The sequence below is a fragment of the Pholcus phalangioides genome, unplaced genomic scaffold (genome assembly GCF_987345545.1).
Source record: "Pholcus phalangioides strain wild (caught in Gottingen) unplaced genomic scaffold, Ppha-v1.0 ptg000010l_1, whole genome shotgun sequence".
Lineage (NCBI taxonomy): Eukaryota > Metazoa > Arthropoda > Arachnida > Araneae > Pholcidae > Pholcus > Pholcus phalangioides.
Window position 1 is genome coordinate 32,826,282 of NW_028301603.1, and position 15,682 is coordinate 32,841,963.

A 15,682-nucleotide genomic window follows, 5' to 3' on the forward strand; every position below is an offset into this window, starting at 1 on the left:
TGCGGAATATAAATGATCAAAGTCAGGCATTTCTGCCGGGTCATTTATGCTATACAAGGGGTTGTGTAGTTATGAAAATGAGAAATTTACATTTTATATGGACACCCTGTGCCCGAAAACCTAATTAGAAAAAATTAGAAAGTTGTTGCCCTGTCTCTTTTGATGCAAAAAGGAAATACACGTTTCCAATTGCAATATTCGCTGGGATATTTGAATTCCAAAATCGGAGGAAAGTTGGGGTAAGCGCAACAAAAACCAACGGGCGACCCTTCTTTCCTAATTTTTCTGGATTCGTGGCTTTCATTTTACTTTATTTTCACCTCTTAAATAAACTAAGGGGGTTGGTGCACGCAAAATTTTCCGAAAAACAAATTTTTCAATTTTTAAATGGTACGAAATTTTCTGCGTCTGTGTTCAAGTTTTTTTGTATTAAAAATATTTTTGAAATATTTTAATGTAAAACTGCTGGCAGTTATTACGCATGTGCTAATGTTTTTCCACTAAAATGCTTCTTTCTCAAAACTAATTTTGTTTTTTGTTAGATAAGGCACATTTTTTCGAACACCACTCATTCAAATGCAGGGACGGGCTTAAGTATTTTGCGGCCCGGTGCAAAAAAAATTTGCGGCCCCTCTGAACAGGGGTTTTCCAATAGCCCAGGGTGTCCATGGATACTCTGGTGCCCGAGAACGACTGTAAAACTCCTTCGTAGTCATAAGAAATGCCATTTGGCAATAAATATAAACAAAAGTGCCCGCTTCTCCGTGAAAAACTTGCAACTGCGCCTCAGACACTCGAAGATTTGGGGTTCTCAGGGCTAAAAAACCGATTTTATCTACCCACGCCCTCAACCTTAAAGGTTCTCTATTTTGGACTGAATTTCAAGCTATTGCTTTGCTAAGTGGTTGCAGCCAAAATGTAATCTAAACATTTTTATTCCCTTTTGCGGCCCCAAAAATTTAGCGGCCCGGTGCGGCCGCACCCTTCGCACCTGCCTAAATACGGCCCTGTTCAAATGTCTTGGAACTTTGCGTGTCGCTCAAAACTATGGTGTTACATACTTTCACACGAGCTTTTAGGATTTTAATTGTTGGCTACTGTTTTTCTTGAATTTTGACTTTAACGACATGCAACTTTTTTCAAAAATCACCAAAATTCACTCATATTTTGTGACATAAGTTTTGAAATAATTTTAGTAAAAAAATGGCCTCATGTTTAACTATGTAACACCATAGTGTTGAGAGGCACACCAAAGTGTTTCAAGACATTTGAATGAGTGGTCTTCCAAAAAATGTTCCTTATCTAACAAAAAAAGTTAGTTTCGAGAAAAACGCATTTTAGTGAAAAACATTAGGCAAAATTAAACTGCTAGCAAGCATTACACATGGCTGATGTTATAATGTAAAAATTATAACATTAGCATGTGTATAATGCCCGTCAGCAGTTTATATTAAAATATTAAAATACTTTAAAAATATTTTTAGCACAGGTAGGACAAAAACTTTAATACACACACACACACACACACACACACACACACACACACACACACACAGTTAGGCCGGTATTACAGTTTGATAAAATCCCTTTTATAAAACTTGAAAAATCTAACCAATAACGTTATTGGTTACATTCTAGAAAATGCAATCGGTGGCTTTATTGGCTGCATTTTTCAAGTTTTATAAAAGGACTTTTACCAAACTTTTATAGTGTAATACCGGCCTTAGACGCAGAAAATTTCAGAGTATTTAAAAATTGAAAGATTTCGAAATGCGTTTTTTTTTTGGAAAATTTGCGTGCACCAACTCCCCTTAACCCAGGGTCACAAGGAGGAGAGGGGGGGGGGGTTCAACATGGTGTCCAATTCAGAAACACTGTCTAAACGAGGAGACATCACCAGTCTAATGGGAAAACATCACATTTCGAGAGTGGAACTAGAAAATGGGTCAACTATTCCGCGCTGCAAATGTTATGGATAGAAATCAGGAAATGTGCTTAAAAATGCAAATAAAACAATGGAGTTTTGCAGGGAGTGGAAGTTACTGGAGTTAGTTTTTTTGGGTTTTCTATAACTTCAAGTCACGAAGGAACTGAACAGTTTCCTTTATTTTGAAGTGAATGTTATTCAATTACATTTGATGTCATGATATTTTATCATGAGCGCAATGCATTTCTTGAAAATTTGCTAAAAATCAAGTATTAGAGACAAAGTATAAAACTTTATATTGGCATAGGCTAGCTAGCACATGTGTGACCTTAAAATTAATTACTCAACCTGAAATTAATGTACTGTTACGTAATATTTTTAATGACATTTGTACAAGTAGTAGTGGGGAAGGTGGCACAAAATCGTAGTTACGACCTTGCAAGTCCAAGGGCCGTATTCACCGACATGGTTTAAACTGTGGTCACAATTTTTGGATAAGAGATCAACATAGATTGGTGAAAAACCGGAATTTAACCAATCCGTGTCGATCTCTTATCAAAAAATTGTGACTAGTTTAAAGCATAGTTTCCCAACCTTTTTTGTCCCATCGCCCCCTTCTTCAGAAATTTTTTTCTCCCATCGCAATCCAGCCCATAGGATCCTATGTTATACTCGTAGCTTCTACCACCCCCCCCCCCAGGGGGCGTTAACACCCACGTTGGGAATCACTGGTTCAAACGGTGATGTCGGTGAACACCGCCCTTCGTCAATCAACAGTTTGAGGGTATTTGAAACTTTTTAACGTTTATACTATCCAACAAATATTATTAATGCGAGAAAATTTGCCGAGGTCTGACCTCAGGGCTATTTCAATGGCGTACAGAAGTCGTGGGGCACATACTGATGTATAATAAAAACTTCTATTGTAATAATTGAATCAAACATTGATTGATGAATGAAAATCATAAGCATTGAAAATATGCAAAATTTTATTTAAAAAAATTCATATGAATTATAAAAAAATGAATTATTTTAATAATAAAGTGTGTATTGGGCATGGCCCCCACAAGGGGTGGGCTGACAAGGCTCCAGCCCTGGGTCCCGGGACGATTTTCACCTTTTTTTGCTTTTTCACGCTGTAAATTCATCATAAAGGGGGCCCGTGAAAATCTTGTCGGGGGCCCGCAAAAGATCCTGGCCTGGGGGCCCTTCTTCGGGATTTGGGGGCCATGGTATTTCAATATTCCAATGGGCCAAACGGTTTTTTGTAGGGCTTGTACAATCAATGTACATACAGCGGAACTTCGTTCATACGTCGCTCGATTATACGACTTTTACATTAGGATACTTAGCTCCGGTCCCATTTGGTCCCAATACCATGGCCTCCACATCCCGGAGAAGGGTCCCCAGGCCAGGATCTTTTGCGGGCTCCCGACAAGATTTTCACGGGCCCCCTTTATGATGAATTTACAGCGTGAAAAAACAAAAAAAAGGTGAAAATCGTCCCGGGCCCCAGGGCTGGAGCCTTGTCAGCCCACCCCTTGTGGGGGCCATGCCCAATACACACTTTATTATTAAAATAATTCATTTATTCGACGCTTTCACTGCGACTCGGACTCCAAATGTTTTTAAAGAAAGCGCCATTTCTATCTACAAATGCGTGCAATTTCTGTTATGCAAGGGTATTCAACCTTTAGGAGAGTTCGGGCCACTTCATTGACTTGGGAAATGTGTCGCGTGCCACTTAATTATGCGATCTGTAACAGTACCGCCGATCGCTTGTCATTTTTTAATGTGCCGCGGGCCACTTGCGTGGTCTGGAAATGTGCCGCGAGTCACTCAAGCGCTCTGGAACTAGACTGCGCTGATTCGTAAATATGCCGCGGGTCGCTTAAGTGCTCTAAATCTGTGTTGCGGTTATGTGTAATTGGGCCGCTGTTCACTTCCGTGATATGGAATCGCGGCGCGAAACAAACAACAAGTCCACTTGAGTGATCGGTAAATTTTCCGTAGGCCACTTAAGTGATCAGTAAACGTGCCGCTTAGTTCATTTAGGTTCGAGGTCGCAGGCCGCATCGTGTGACTCCGAGGATCACATTTGGCCCACGGACCACGGGTTGAGCATGCATGATGCAGACTGTATTTCACTTACCGTATTCCCCCGTATTAGACAGCATGCCGTAAAACTCGAGAGAACCAGACTTTTGAATGTTGGGGGGGGGGGTCTAATCCATTCGAGACATGCCGGGAAAATCGAGGTTTAATGAGGATTGCCGCATGCCAATTCAATGGATTTATAGTATAAAAATTGCCCAGAATCTGTGACTCTAATTTTCCAGCATGCTGGTCTCCCTCGATTTTTCCCGGCCTGCCGGTTATTGCGGGGGGAGAAGGGGGGAATACGGTATTAAATCTAATATTAAAAGCGGCTACATGACTTGGGTGAAATGTTTCGCTGACCGGCACCGGTCCGCGGACCATGGGTTGAGAAACTCTGAACTATTGCATTCAGCTTATTGATATATTCGTATTAACTTTCACACCCATTTATAAAGTTATAGTTATCTCTATAAGAAACCATTAGTTATATTTCAATGATAACTATCAGCCAACAAACACAAAACCAGAGAATTCAGACATGTCTGACATCCATCTCCTTCAGATGAAGAAATTATCTTTGATTTCTAAAACACGGCCGCATTATATTATTCAAGATAACCTCGTCGAGCGGGGACAAGCCCATTGCGGAAATCTCGCCTGGGCTTCGGGCCTCGCCCAGTTTTGCGAACGGGAGTTGCATTTTTACGACCCATTCCATTGATTAGCATAATTCCTCGGGTTAAACGAGTCCATATAGTTTTACTGTATTTTGTTTTTTTTGTAAACATATGGGGGAATTGAATTCAATGAAGACGGATCGTTTGAATTTGAATTAATGTACCGGAATCCTTAACCAGAGCTGTCTTAACGCATAGGCTCACCCAGGCACGGCCCGAGGGCCTCACAAGAATGAGATACAGTTAAAATTTTCGGGGAGTATGCGTGTAAATTTTCCTGGCAGGGAGAGAGAGGGCCTTAGAAAAAGTCACTTGGTCGTGGGGTTCATGATGCTCTTAAGACTGCCTTGTCGTTAACCCAAGGGCGATCAACTTTTTGGAGAGCTGCGGGCCATTTTATTGGTTTTAAAACTAGTCACGGGCCACTTGAGTTATCGGTAGATATGCGGAGGTGTCACTTAAGTGATCAAGAGAAATGTGCTGCTGGGCGTTCAAGCTAAGCCGCGGGCCACTTGAGTCATTTAAGTGATAATGCGCTACGGACTGCTCTCAAATGATGTGCAACTTGGCCGCGGGCCACTCAATTGATCTGGAACAGCGATCTGGATTGATCTGGATTCATTGCGACCCACCCTTTAAGCCATATACGGTAAACCCTTGACCCGCGGACCAAATGTGGCCCTGAAGGTTATGTGAAGTGGCTTGCCTCCCTCAAACCTAATTTTGTAAAAATGAACTAAGCGGCACATTTACAAATCGCTTAAATGACCCGTGGCACAATTCCAGAGCATTTAAGTGGCCCGTGGCACATTTTCAGATCACTGAGGTGGGCCTCAAAGATCACTTTCACATTCGAGGATCACTCGAGTAACTCGCGACGCCATTACAGAACACTTAACGATCCGTGGCGCATTTAGAGATCCCTTGAGTGACATGGTTTTAGAGCACTTAAGCGGTCCCCCAGTGCGGTTCTACATATCACTCAAGTTACCCGCGGAACATACCCAGATTACTTAATTGATCCGTGGCATAATTACGGATCACTTGAGTGATGTGTGGCACAGTTCCAGAGCACTTAAGCGGCCCGGAAGCATTTACAGAGCACTTGGAGGACCCGTGAAACATTTAGAGATCATTAAATTGGCTCTGTATACCCTACAGTGTAGGGGACTTATCAATAGGTAGAATGCTAGTTCAGGTGCCCAATAACTATCGAAAGGTTTTTCCGTTTGTGGCGCTTCGAATAAGATGCCATTAAGAATATTTCATAAAGTATCTTCATAAAGGGTGGTTGATGACGTAAGCATCATCCAAACGCCCCCCTCCTTGTCATCAAAAGTCAGCAAATCGGAACCCCCCCCCCCCCCATCGATGCTGACGTAATACTTGAATGACCCCCTTTGTCCGGATCGATTCATTATTACTAGGGCTTGGATTTTCATGACCAAAAAACTAACATTATATGCTCCTTAAAAATGCATTTACGCCCTAAAAAAACAAAATATGTCGTAAAAACACCTGAAAATATGATTGACCATATTTCCTGGAGAAAATTACAGGAAATCGGCAATCATTGCCCGAAATTATGTCAAAGCCACTCAAACAAAATTGCTGATTGTTGCTAATATCGCGGAAAAATTGCCAATCTTTCCCGAAAAGGATGTCAAATGTAAGTGGAACAATCAATTACGTATTAGAAATACTGTCAAAAAATTGAGGAAAATCAAGCGAATTTTGTGATGGGCTCAAAAATGCTTTATCGCGTTGAATCCGCGGTAATGTATTAGCTGTAGCTATGATATATCGCGGGCAACTCGCTATAACGTATTTATGAACTGATTTTTTAACGCCTCAGCTGTAAATCAACGTGTAAAAAACTATCTGAAACATTCAAAATATGCTAAATTTTCATTTAAAAAATGAATTTCCATGAAATGAATTTGTGAGAAATGATAATACTAATGAGCTTTGTTATATCGTCTCTATAAATAAGCTTCAGGGCTTAACTGAAGATAGGGGAGGTACACGGTATTTTAATCCAATTATACGGCCGGGTGCGACTGAACCGGGCCGTAAACCCGTGTTTCAGGTGGTCGTCGTATCTCGAAACACCTCCGAGATACGAGACAAATGTCAACGTCGAGAGAAAAAAAAAAAGGCGTGCGGAATCGCAATTTTTCACGCCAACGCTCGAAATCAATTAGGTATCCGGGGATGGATGTCAACAGAACCGTAATCGAAAGTCAACACGTGGACCACCATGTTCGCCGCCGCCCTTCGTCTCACGCCCACTTACATTGGTACGTGCACAGTGCATTTAGTCAGTTCCCTCCGCCGCACTTTTTTTTTTTTTTTTGCCGTGTAGGGTTGGGGGTTGACAACACAAAAAGTCAATTTGCAAAACGTGACTCGTGTCCAGCTGAGTATACACGCGCGTTTCCTCCAAACCTGGTGTTTGCTCTGGTTAATCCGAACGTGTCATGTTTGCATGAAGGTAACGGACTGATCCGATTATTCGGTTTGTTTTCTTCCTGACGTTCACCTGTTGTAGTTGTTTATTTTTATTTATTTCTTGGATGGAAACTATTCACTGGTTAATCAGTTTCTGGCAACTAGAGTCCGGATAACATGGAAACGCATAAGTGCATATGCAGTTGCATATTTTAGCACTTTTTTACGTTTACCGCACGTAAATGGTACCTAAAAAAATCACAGAAATTTTTCAGAATGAGTGCATGTCTTTAGCATTTTTTTTCTTCTATTAATTGCATTGTACCAACGTTTTTTCAGGAATTATTTTTAGCTTTTCATTCTTCAAATTTTGTCAAATTCCTTCAACTTTTTTCAAGAAAATATTTCACCATTGAGTAATTATTGCTCTTTTTAGGTGATATTTTTTAGGTATTAAGTGCATGTTTCTGCCCTTGTAACTTAATTGACCGGTGGCACAGTTTCAGAGCATTTAAGCGGCTCTCGATGCAATTCCAAATCACTTATGTTACCCGTGGGACAGTTCCAGAACCCTTAAGTGGCCCGCCACACCTTCCCAGATCACTTAAGTGACCCATGTGACACGTTTTCAAACCAATGAAATTGTCTGCGACACGTTTTCAAACCAATCAAATTGTCTGCGACACGTTTTCAAACCAATCAAATTGTCTGCGACACGTTTTCAAACCAATCAAATTGTCTGCGACACGTTTTCAAACCAATCAAATTGTCTGCGACACGTTTTCAAACCAATCAAATGGTCTGCCACATGTTGGTCTGCGACACGTTTTCAAACCAATCAAATGGTCTGCCACATGTTGGTCTGCGACACGTTTTCAAACCAATCAAATGGTCTGCCACACGTTGGTCTGCGACACGTTTTCAAACCAATCAAATGGTCTGCCACACGTTGGTCTGCGACACGTTTTCAAACCAATCAAATGGTCTGCGACACGTTTTCAAACCAATCAAATTGTCTGCGACACGTCTTCAAACCAATGAAGTATCCAGCATTCTTCTAAAGGTTGAGCACCCTTGCTTTGGAACAGTGAATCCCAACGTGGGCGTTAACGCCCTCTTGGAGGCGATGGAAAGATCCAGAGTGCGGTAGAAGCTACAAAGCTACAGGTTTCTAACCCATAGTATCCTATGGGTTAGATTTCGTTGGGGGGGGGGGCAATGGGAGAAAAAATGCCTGAAGAAGGGGGCGATGTGACGAAAAAAAGGTTGGGAAACTGTGCTTTAGACCTTCCTACCGCAGCCGAAGTGTGTGTGTGTGTGGTGGTGGTGGTGTGGGGGGGGGGGCGTAATTGGTTCTTTCTGGGGTGTACGGATGGTGTACTCTTGTTATTACTTGAATGTTATCTCAACGAATTTTTACATGGATATCTGATATCTCTTTCCAGGTTCCACTCTGTACAGACCAGACCGGGAGATGTCTTGCAGCCCGGACGTCACAACCCTAGACGAGGACGACGACGACAGCGAGAACTCGTCGTCCCCTTCATCGGACAACATCGGTCACAGCAGGGATCCGAACAACGACCGGAGTCGAGACGGCAAGGGCCGGAGACGCAGGACAGCCTTCACGAGCGAACAACTGCTCGAGCTCGAGAAGGAGTTCCACGCCAAGAAGTACCTGTCGCTGACGGAACGCTCGCAGATAGCCCACGCGCTCAAGCTCAGCGAAGTCCAGGTCAAGATTTGGTTCCAGAACCGACGTGCCAAATGGAAACGAGTCAAGGCAGGTCTGGCGTCCGGCAGAGTCGGCACCGGATCCAGCTCGAGCGGCGGAAGTAGCGGCGGCGGCACGAAGATCGTCGTGCCCATACCAGTCCACGTCAACAGGATGGCCATCCGCAGCCAACATCAACAGATGGAAAAGTCACTGGCGAGGTGAAAAATACGGGACGGAGTCCCGGAAAATTTCGAGCTTTCCTTTTTCTCCTTAGGAGAATCTTGGGTGGACAATGTCCCTTCCAAGTAATGATTATATGGACAAGAGAAATATAAAAGGTGGTAAGAGCTTAAATTAATTAGACGATCCATAATTAGACTTCGTGTCTTCTCAAAGGAACTTGGACGGACACTCGTGTACATATTGGAAGGGACGCCGGTGCCATGCGGGGGTCAAAAGCGGCAATTGTCTTCATCCCTCCCGTCCTTACTTTCCTAAAAGGGGGAAGCAAAGGAAGCCTTTACTCTTGTGGTTTCGATTTTACCTGATAAGAAGAGCCCGGATTATATGCACTAAAAAGTGGCAAAATATGCTCTAAAAATATGCAAATATGCTCTAAAAATATGCAAATATGCATTTAAAAATGAAAAAAAAATGTACTTATGAATGCAAAAATATGTACTTATGAATGCAAAAATTTTACTTATAAATGCAAAAATATTTACTTATAAATGACACGAACAATAAACACTAAAAATACCAAAATGTGCACTTGAAATACCAAAATACTGAAAATCCCAAAATACTGAAAATCCCAAAATATGCATTAAACACCCCAGAATATAAGTCAAAAATTCCGAAATACGCACAAAAATGAAAAAACATGCATTAAAAAAATCAAGATGCAAAAAAAAACAAAAAACAAATGCGTTTTTAAAATGCATCTTTTCTTATTGCATACGTATTCATTCACACACACACACACAAAACAACAAAACCTCATATACAGTCAAACCTCGTTAATGAGTCACTCTTGGAAGAGCAAAAATATGACTTAGTAGGCGGAGTGACTCGTTGAACGGAGTAAGCCATAGCTGTGTCAATTCCTGCCTGAGGACAATTGGACACTTCCAAAAAGTGACCCGGTAAGCGGAGTGACGTGTTAACCGGGTGACGCACTGACGAGGTTTGACTGTATATATATATATATATATAATATACCGCATATGCAAATAACTTCTACATATTCTTTAATTTTCAGTTTGTCGTAGCTGCTCAATAACGAAAGTAGCATCAACAAAAGAGTTTCGACACTATTTCTAAAAAGACAAAATTTACCCTTAGACATGTCTTTAGGAATAGCCTTACAATAAAAGGGTTAATATTCGTAAAATACTTTATAAACACGTATTAATTTACTAAATTTCACATGCGGGGAAAAAATCGATGTTATGAAAATGTTGTGAACAATATTTATTTGAGAAATTATTTAAAAAAATTGAGCTTAAATAAACCTTCAAAAATATGCACTTATATACAGAAAATTCTTTGATTTTTATGCATTCATTAATGCTAAAAAAGGCCAAAATATGCAAATGAATATAATCCGGGCTCTACTGATCCGTGCCGTCTTGGGATATCTTTCATGTGCATGTCCATGTTTTCAGGACTTGGCCAATATATAATTACTTGATAATATGTTGAAGTCTCTCATTCCAATAAAATGTCATTTACTTTAGTTTTCGCTTCGTCTTTTTGAAATATTTCTTTCCTTCTTGTGCTATTTCTTGAATTTCTTCCCAACGCCTTGACTTTTCTGGATTTCTGCCCTGACGTTTCTGAATTTTTCTCCCCGAAATTTTCTATTCTTCTCCCTGACCTTTCTGAATTTCTGATCAGAACCCTTTAAATTTCTGCCCTGACCTTTCTGAAGTTCTGCACTATTTCCGAATTTCTGCTCTGACCTTTTGAATTTTTCTCCCTGACCTTTTGGATGTTTTTTTCCTCACTGTTGTGAATTTCTGCCCAACTCGTTAGCCTTTCTATATTTCTGCCCAACCCGTTAGCCTTTCTATATTTCTGCCAAGATCTTTATGAATTTCTGCCCAACCCGTTAGCCTTTCTATATTTCTCCCCAACTCGTTAGCCTCTCTGTGTTTCTGCCCAGATCTTTCTGAATTTTTGCCCAGATCTTCGGAATTTCTGCCCAGATCTTTCTAAATTTCTTCCCGGACTTCTCTGAATTTTTCTGCCTGATCTCGGTCATTATCTGCCTCTTTTTAAAGTTTTCTCAACTCGTTTTTGAATTTTCGCACAACTCTTCTTGAAATTTCTAAATTTCTGTTCACCTCCCTCATTTTTCCGAATCTGTCCCTCTTTCCTGAATTTCTGCCCATCTTGACCTTTTATTAAATTTATGGCTTCCTTTGCAGAGGGTTCTGAGTTTCTGCTCAAATCCTTCACCTTCGAAAATTTTTGTTTCCCTCTTCCGAGTTTCTGCCCTCCTCCTTGCCCTTTTTTGAATTTCTGCCCATTCCCTTGACTCGAATTCACTGACCCCCCCCCCTCTTCTTTCCTGCACATCTTGCCCTGTAATTGGATTTCTGCCCCCCCCCCCCCAACCCTACTTGCCGTTTCTCGGGTTTTTTGCCAAACTCCCTTGACATTTCTGAATTTCTGCCCAACTTTCTTGAATTTCTCTCTATCTCCTTGTTCTTTTTTTATTTAACTCCTCCTCTTTCTTAGCAATTTTTGGCTTCCGGCGTCCCATTACAGCAGGGATGCACAACCTCCGGCCCGAGAAAGGTATTCCGGTAGAAAAGTATCGATATACAAATCGCTGTAAATACCTAGACTGACCATATTGCATTCACAAACATACGGGAAGTCGGGATCCATACGGGGTATCGCCAATTATCACCGAAAAGATTGTCGAAGGCAAGTAAAGTTGCCAATTACAGCCATAAACAATTTTCAAATGCATAAAGTGGCCAATTACAGCCATAAACAATTTTCAAATGCATAAAGTAGCCAATTACAGCCAGAAAAAAAAATTGTCGAAGGCAAGTGAATTTGCCAATTACAGCCAAGAAATTGGTGGAGGCAGGTAAAGTTGACAGTTGCGGCATAAAAAAAATTGTCAAAGGCTAGTAAAGTTGCCAACTATCGCTAAAATTGCTGAGAAATCACCAATGAGAGGAAAATGATGGCTGCTCCAAAATGCAGCTAAAATACAGTTCATATGGTCACCCTATACAGTAGGTACAAGTTTCTGGCCCGCGAGCGGCAAAATACCGCGTATCTGGCCCGCGGATCGAAACGGTTGTGCACCCCTGCCGTACAGTATATTGGTGTGTTGTGCCTTCACATACGACCGACGCGACGGCTGAAAAAAGCATAATAATGTGATACCCCCTTGAAATGGCCTCGCAATAACCTCGAATGCGCAAATATAAACGAGTTATTGCCGCATATCTAGACTCTGATAAGATTGGAAATGACCGTCGTATTTTATGTTTGTGTAAAGGAATGCGCTTCCAAATATTTTTGTGTTTTCAGTGGTTGTGTACAAAACACCGCCCTCCCTTTGATAATGATAGAAAGTGCTGAAAAAATGTCGAATAAACATTTATTTAAGGAGAAATCGTGTTGCATTGTCTTTATTTACCCGTGGGAAATCACTAGGGGCCCATACCGTCCCCTTACGGTCCTGGAATATTCCATGGGGGGGGGGCATGGATGTTGGGGGAAACTATGACACACAGGTCGTTAAGTGAAGAATGGTGATGAAAAAGTGTGACTTCTTTCATAATTCCAGCTCTATGAAACCAGAGCCGTATTAACGCATAGGGGAGAGGGGGGGGGGCTTACTGGTGTGGCCCAGGACCTAAATGCAGGGCTGCCTTTACCAGACGTAGGGCCAGGTGTGTCTCAATAATTTCTTCGGGGCAAGTTTGGGACTCCCTCTTGCTCCGATTTCATATACTTGGGGGGGGGGGAGAGAAATCGCTATCCATTACTTCAGAATATACAGAAATGCTGAGAAATATGTATATTCATACAAAAAATTTTAAGAACTCAATTAAATATAAATTAATACAGAAATTGATGAAAATCCGGCACTGAGGGTAATTTTAAACTGGTGAGAGTAACAAAAGTCCCGAAATTAATGAAAATTTCAGAATTGACGAGTTGAAAGAAATAATTTCAGAATTAATGAAAATTAAGAATTAATGAAACTGACAATTCCGCAATTCATGTAAACTAAGAATTAACGTTATAAAAAAATTCCTGAATTGATGAAAATTCATAACTACTGCCAGAAATAATTTACGAATTGATGAAAATTCATAATTACTGCCAGAAATAATTTACGAATTGATGAAAATTCATAATTACTGCCAGAAATAATTTACGAATTGATGAAAATTCATAATTACTGCCAGAAATAATTTACGAATTGATGAAAATTCATAACTACTGCCAGAAATAATTTACGAATTGATGAAAATTCATAACTACTGCAAGAAATAATTTACGAATTGATGAAAATTCATAATTACTGCCAGAAATAATTTACGAATTGATGAAAATTCATAATTACTGCAAGAAATAATTTACGAATTGATGAAAATTCATAATTACTGCCAGAAATAATTTACGAATTGATGAAAATTCATAATTACTGCCAGAAATAATTTACGAATTGATGAAAATTCATAATTACTGCAAGAAATAATTTACGAATTGATGAAAATTCATAATTACTGCCAGAAATAATTTACGAATTGATGAAAATTCATAATTACTGCAAGAAATAATTTACGAATTGATGAAAATTCATAATTACTGCAAGAAATAATTTACGAATTGATGAAAATTCATAATTACTGCAAGAAATAATTTACGAATTGCTGAAAACCTCCGTAATTGACCATGAGAGCGGGACCCGGTGCGACCGCATCGGTCACACATCCCCCTAAAGGGCGGCATTTCACAGAAAAAGGCTCAAAACTTCACTCCTAATAATTATCATACACAGTCGAATCCCGTTTTTACGCGAATACCGTTATAGCGAAAATCTCATTTAAACGAACACTTTCCTAATCCTCCCTGATTATTTTACTGATTGGCGCCTGCTTATGTAAACTAATCAGTTTTAAACTGATTAGTTTACATAGGCAGAATCCAAATACCTTTAACTCCATTATAACGAAAGTTCGTTATAACGAAGGGATTTCTCCGGTCTCTTGGAGTTCGTTATAACGGGATTCGAGACTGTAATAATAACAATTCTCAGAGCGTTCAATAGTTCTCAGAATGCTCATTTTTAATTAATAATGCCTAAGAATTTAGAGAGCATTTCCTCATCAACTTATCCGTCACGACACAACCATTTGAATAATCGCCATGAACTGGTGAACCAATCACAACCCGTTCCGCTCTGCTGAACAACCCAATTCGGTCAGAGTCGGTATTTGGGGATTTTGATTGGCTCATTTGGAGACACGCGATATTTTAGTCTTTCTTTCACATTATGTATTAGGAAATAAATCGTGACTCTGATATCTTTTAATTCTTAAGCCATGTTTCGTGTCACACCAACAACGTGTTAATGTTTTCCCATGACATGGTGGCATGTCATGGGATATTCCTTACGTTACGTATTGTAAGAGTATTATAAGGAAATTAATCCGGATATAACGTTATTACAGAAGATTTCTCAGCCACCTCTCGTTGGGCATTTTGCCTGTTGTGGCGTTGTATTTGTATAAGAAGGCTTTTAAAAGGCTTTCGAAGACACATTAATATTTATGTTTCACGCAATGCATATAATCGTATTACCAGACATTTATGGGAGAGAATTTGAGCTTTCAGCTGAAAAACACTGCAGTTGAATGTTGGTCCCCCCTTGAGCGAGGCCGTCTTAAAAGCATCATGGGCCATCTACCTGGATAGAAATGCTTGCCTACAAATTTGGGGCCGTTCAAGTATTACGCAAGCAAATATTTAGCCATTTTAGACCCCCTCCCTTCCCTTGCCAGCAAAATTTCATCATCACTGCCCCCCCCCACCTCCTAACGCATATTAGTGGGATCAGAAACGTACGCGGGGGGGGGGTGGCATAGGGAAGCTCGTGCGCCCTTCCCCCCCAGACGAAAAAAAAATTATTTTTTAATGCAAATTTTTTTTTTTTAAATGAAATTTCGAAAGAAAATACTTTTACATGTTATTATAATCGATTTCTGTTAATTTCAATGCTATTTAAAGGGTAAGAACTCAAAATTTCTCTTTGAGAAATTCATTGCCACCCACCCTTCAAACCATAAACGGTAAACCCTTGCCCCACGAACCAAATGTGGCCCTGAAGTTTATCTGATGTGGCTTGTCCCCCTCAAACCTAATTTTGTAAAAATGAACTAAGCGGCACATTTACAAATCGCTTAAGTGGCCCGTGACACAATTCTAGAGCATTTAAGTGGCCCATGGCACATTTTCAGATCACTGAAGTAGACCTCAAAGATCACTTTCACCTTCAAAGATCACCTAAGTAACCAGCGACACAGTTACAGAACACTTAAACGATCCGTGGCACATTAAGAGATCCCTTGAGTGACATATGGCGCAGTTTTAGAGCAATTAAGCGCCCCCCCCCCCCAGTGCAGTTCTACAATATTCAAGTTACCCGCGGAACATTCCCAGATTACTTAAGTGATCCGTGACATAATTACGGATAGCTTGAGTGATGCGTGGCACAGTTCCAGACAACTTAAGCGACCCGGAAACATTTCCAGAGCACTTGAAGGATCC

At 40.5% G+C, this 15,682-nt stretch overlaps 1 protein-coding gene across 1 annotated transcript in view; it reads left to right on the plus strand.

Moving 5' to 3' along the window:
- Window positions 1-12,515, plus strand: part of LOC149081311 (uncharacterized) — a 61,833-nt gene extending 49,318 nt beyond the window's left edge. The window contains exon 2 of the mRNA XM_089238150.1: window positions 8,601-12,515. Within this exon, the coding sequence (XP_089094276.1) occupies window positions 8,601-9,094 (494 nt within the window). The 3' untranslated portion in view covers window positions 9,095-12,515. The remainder of the gene's footprint in view (window positions 1-8,600) is intronic.
- Window positions 12,516-15,682: the final 3,167 nt, after the last annotated feature.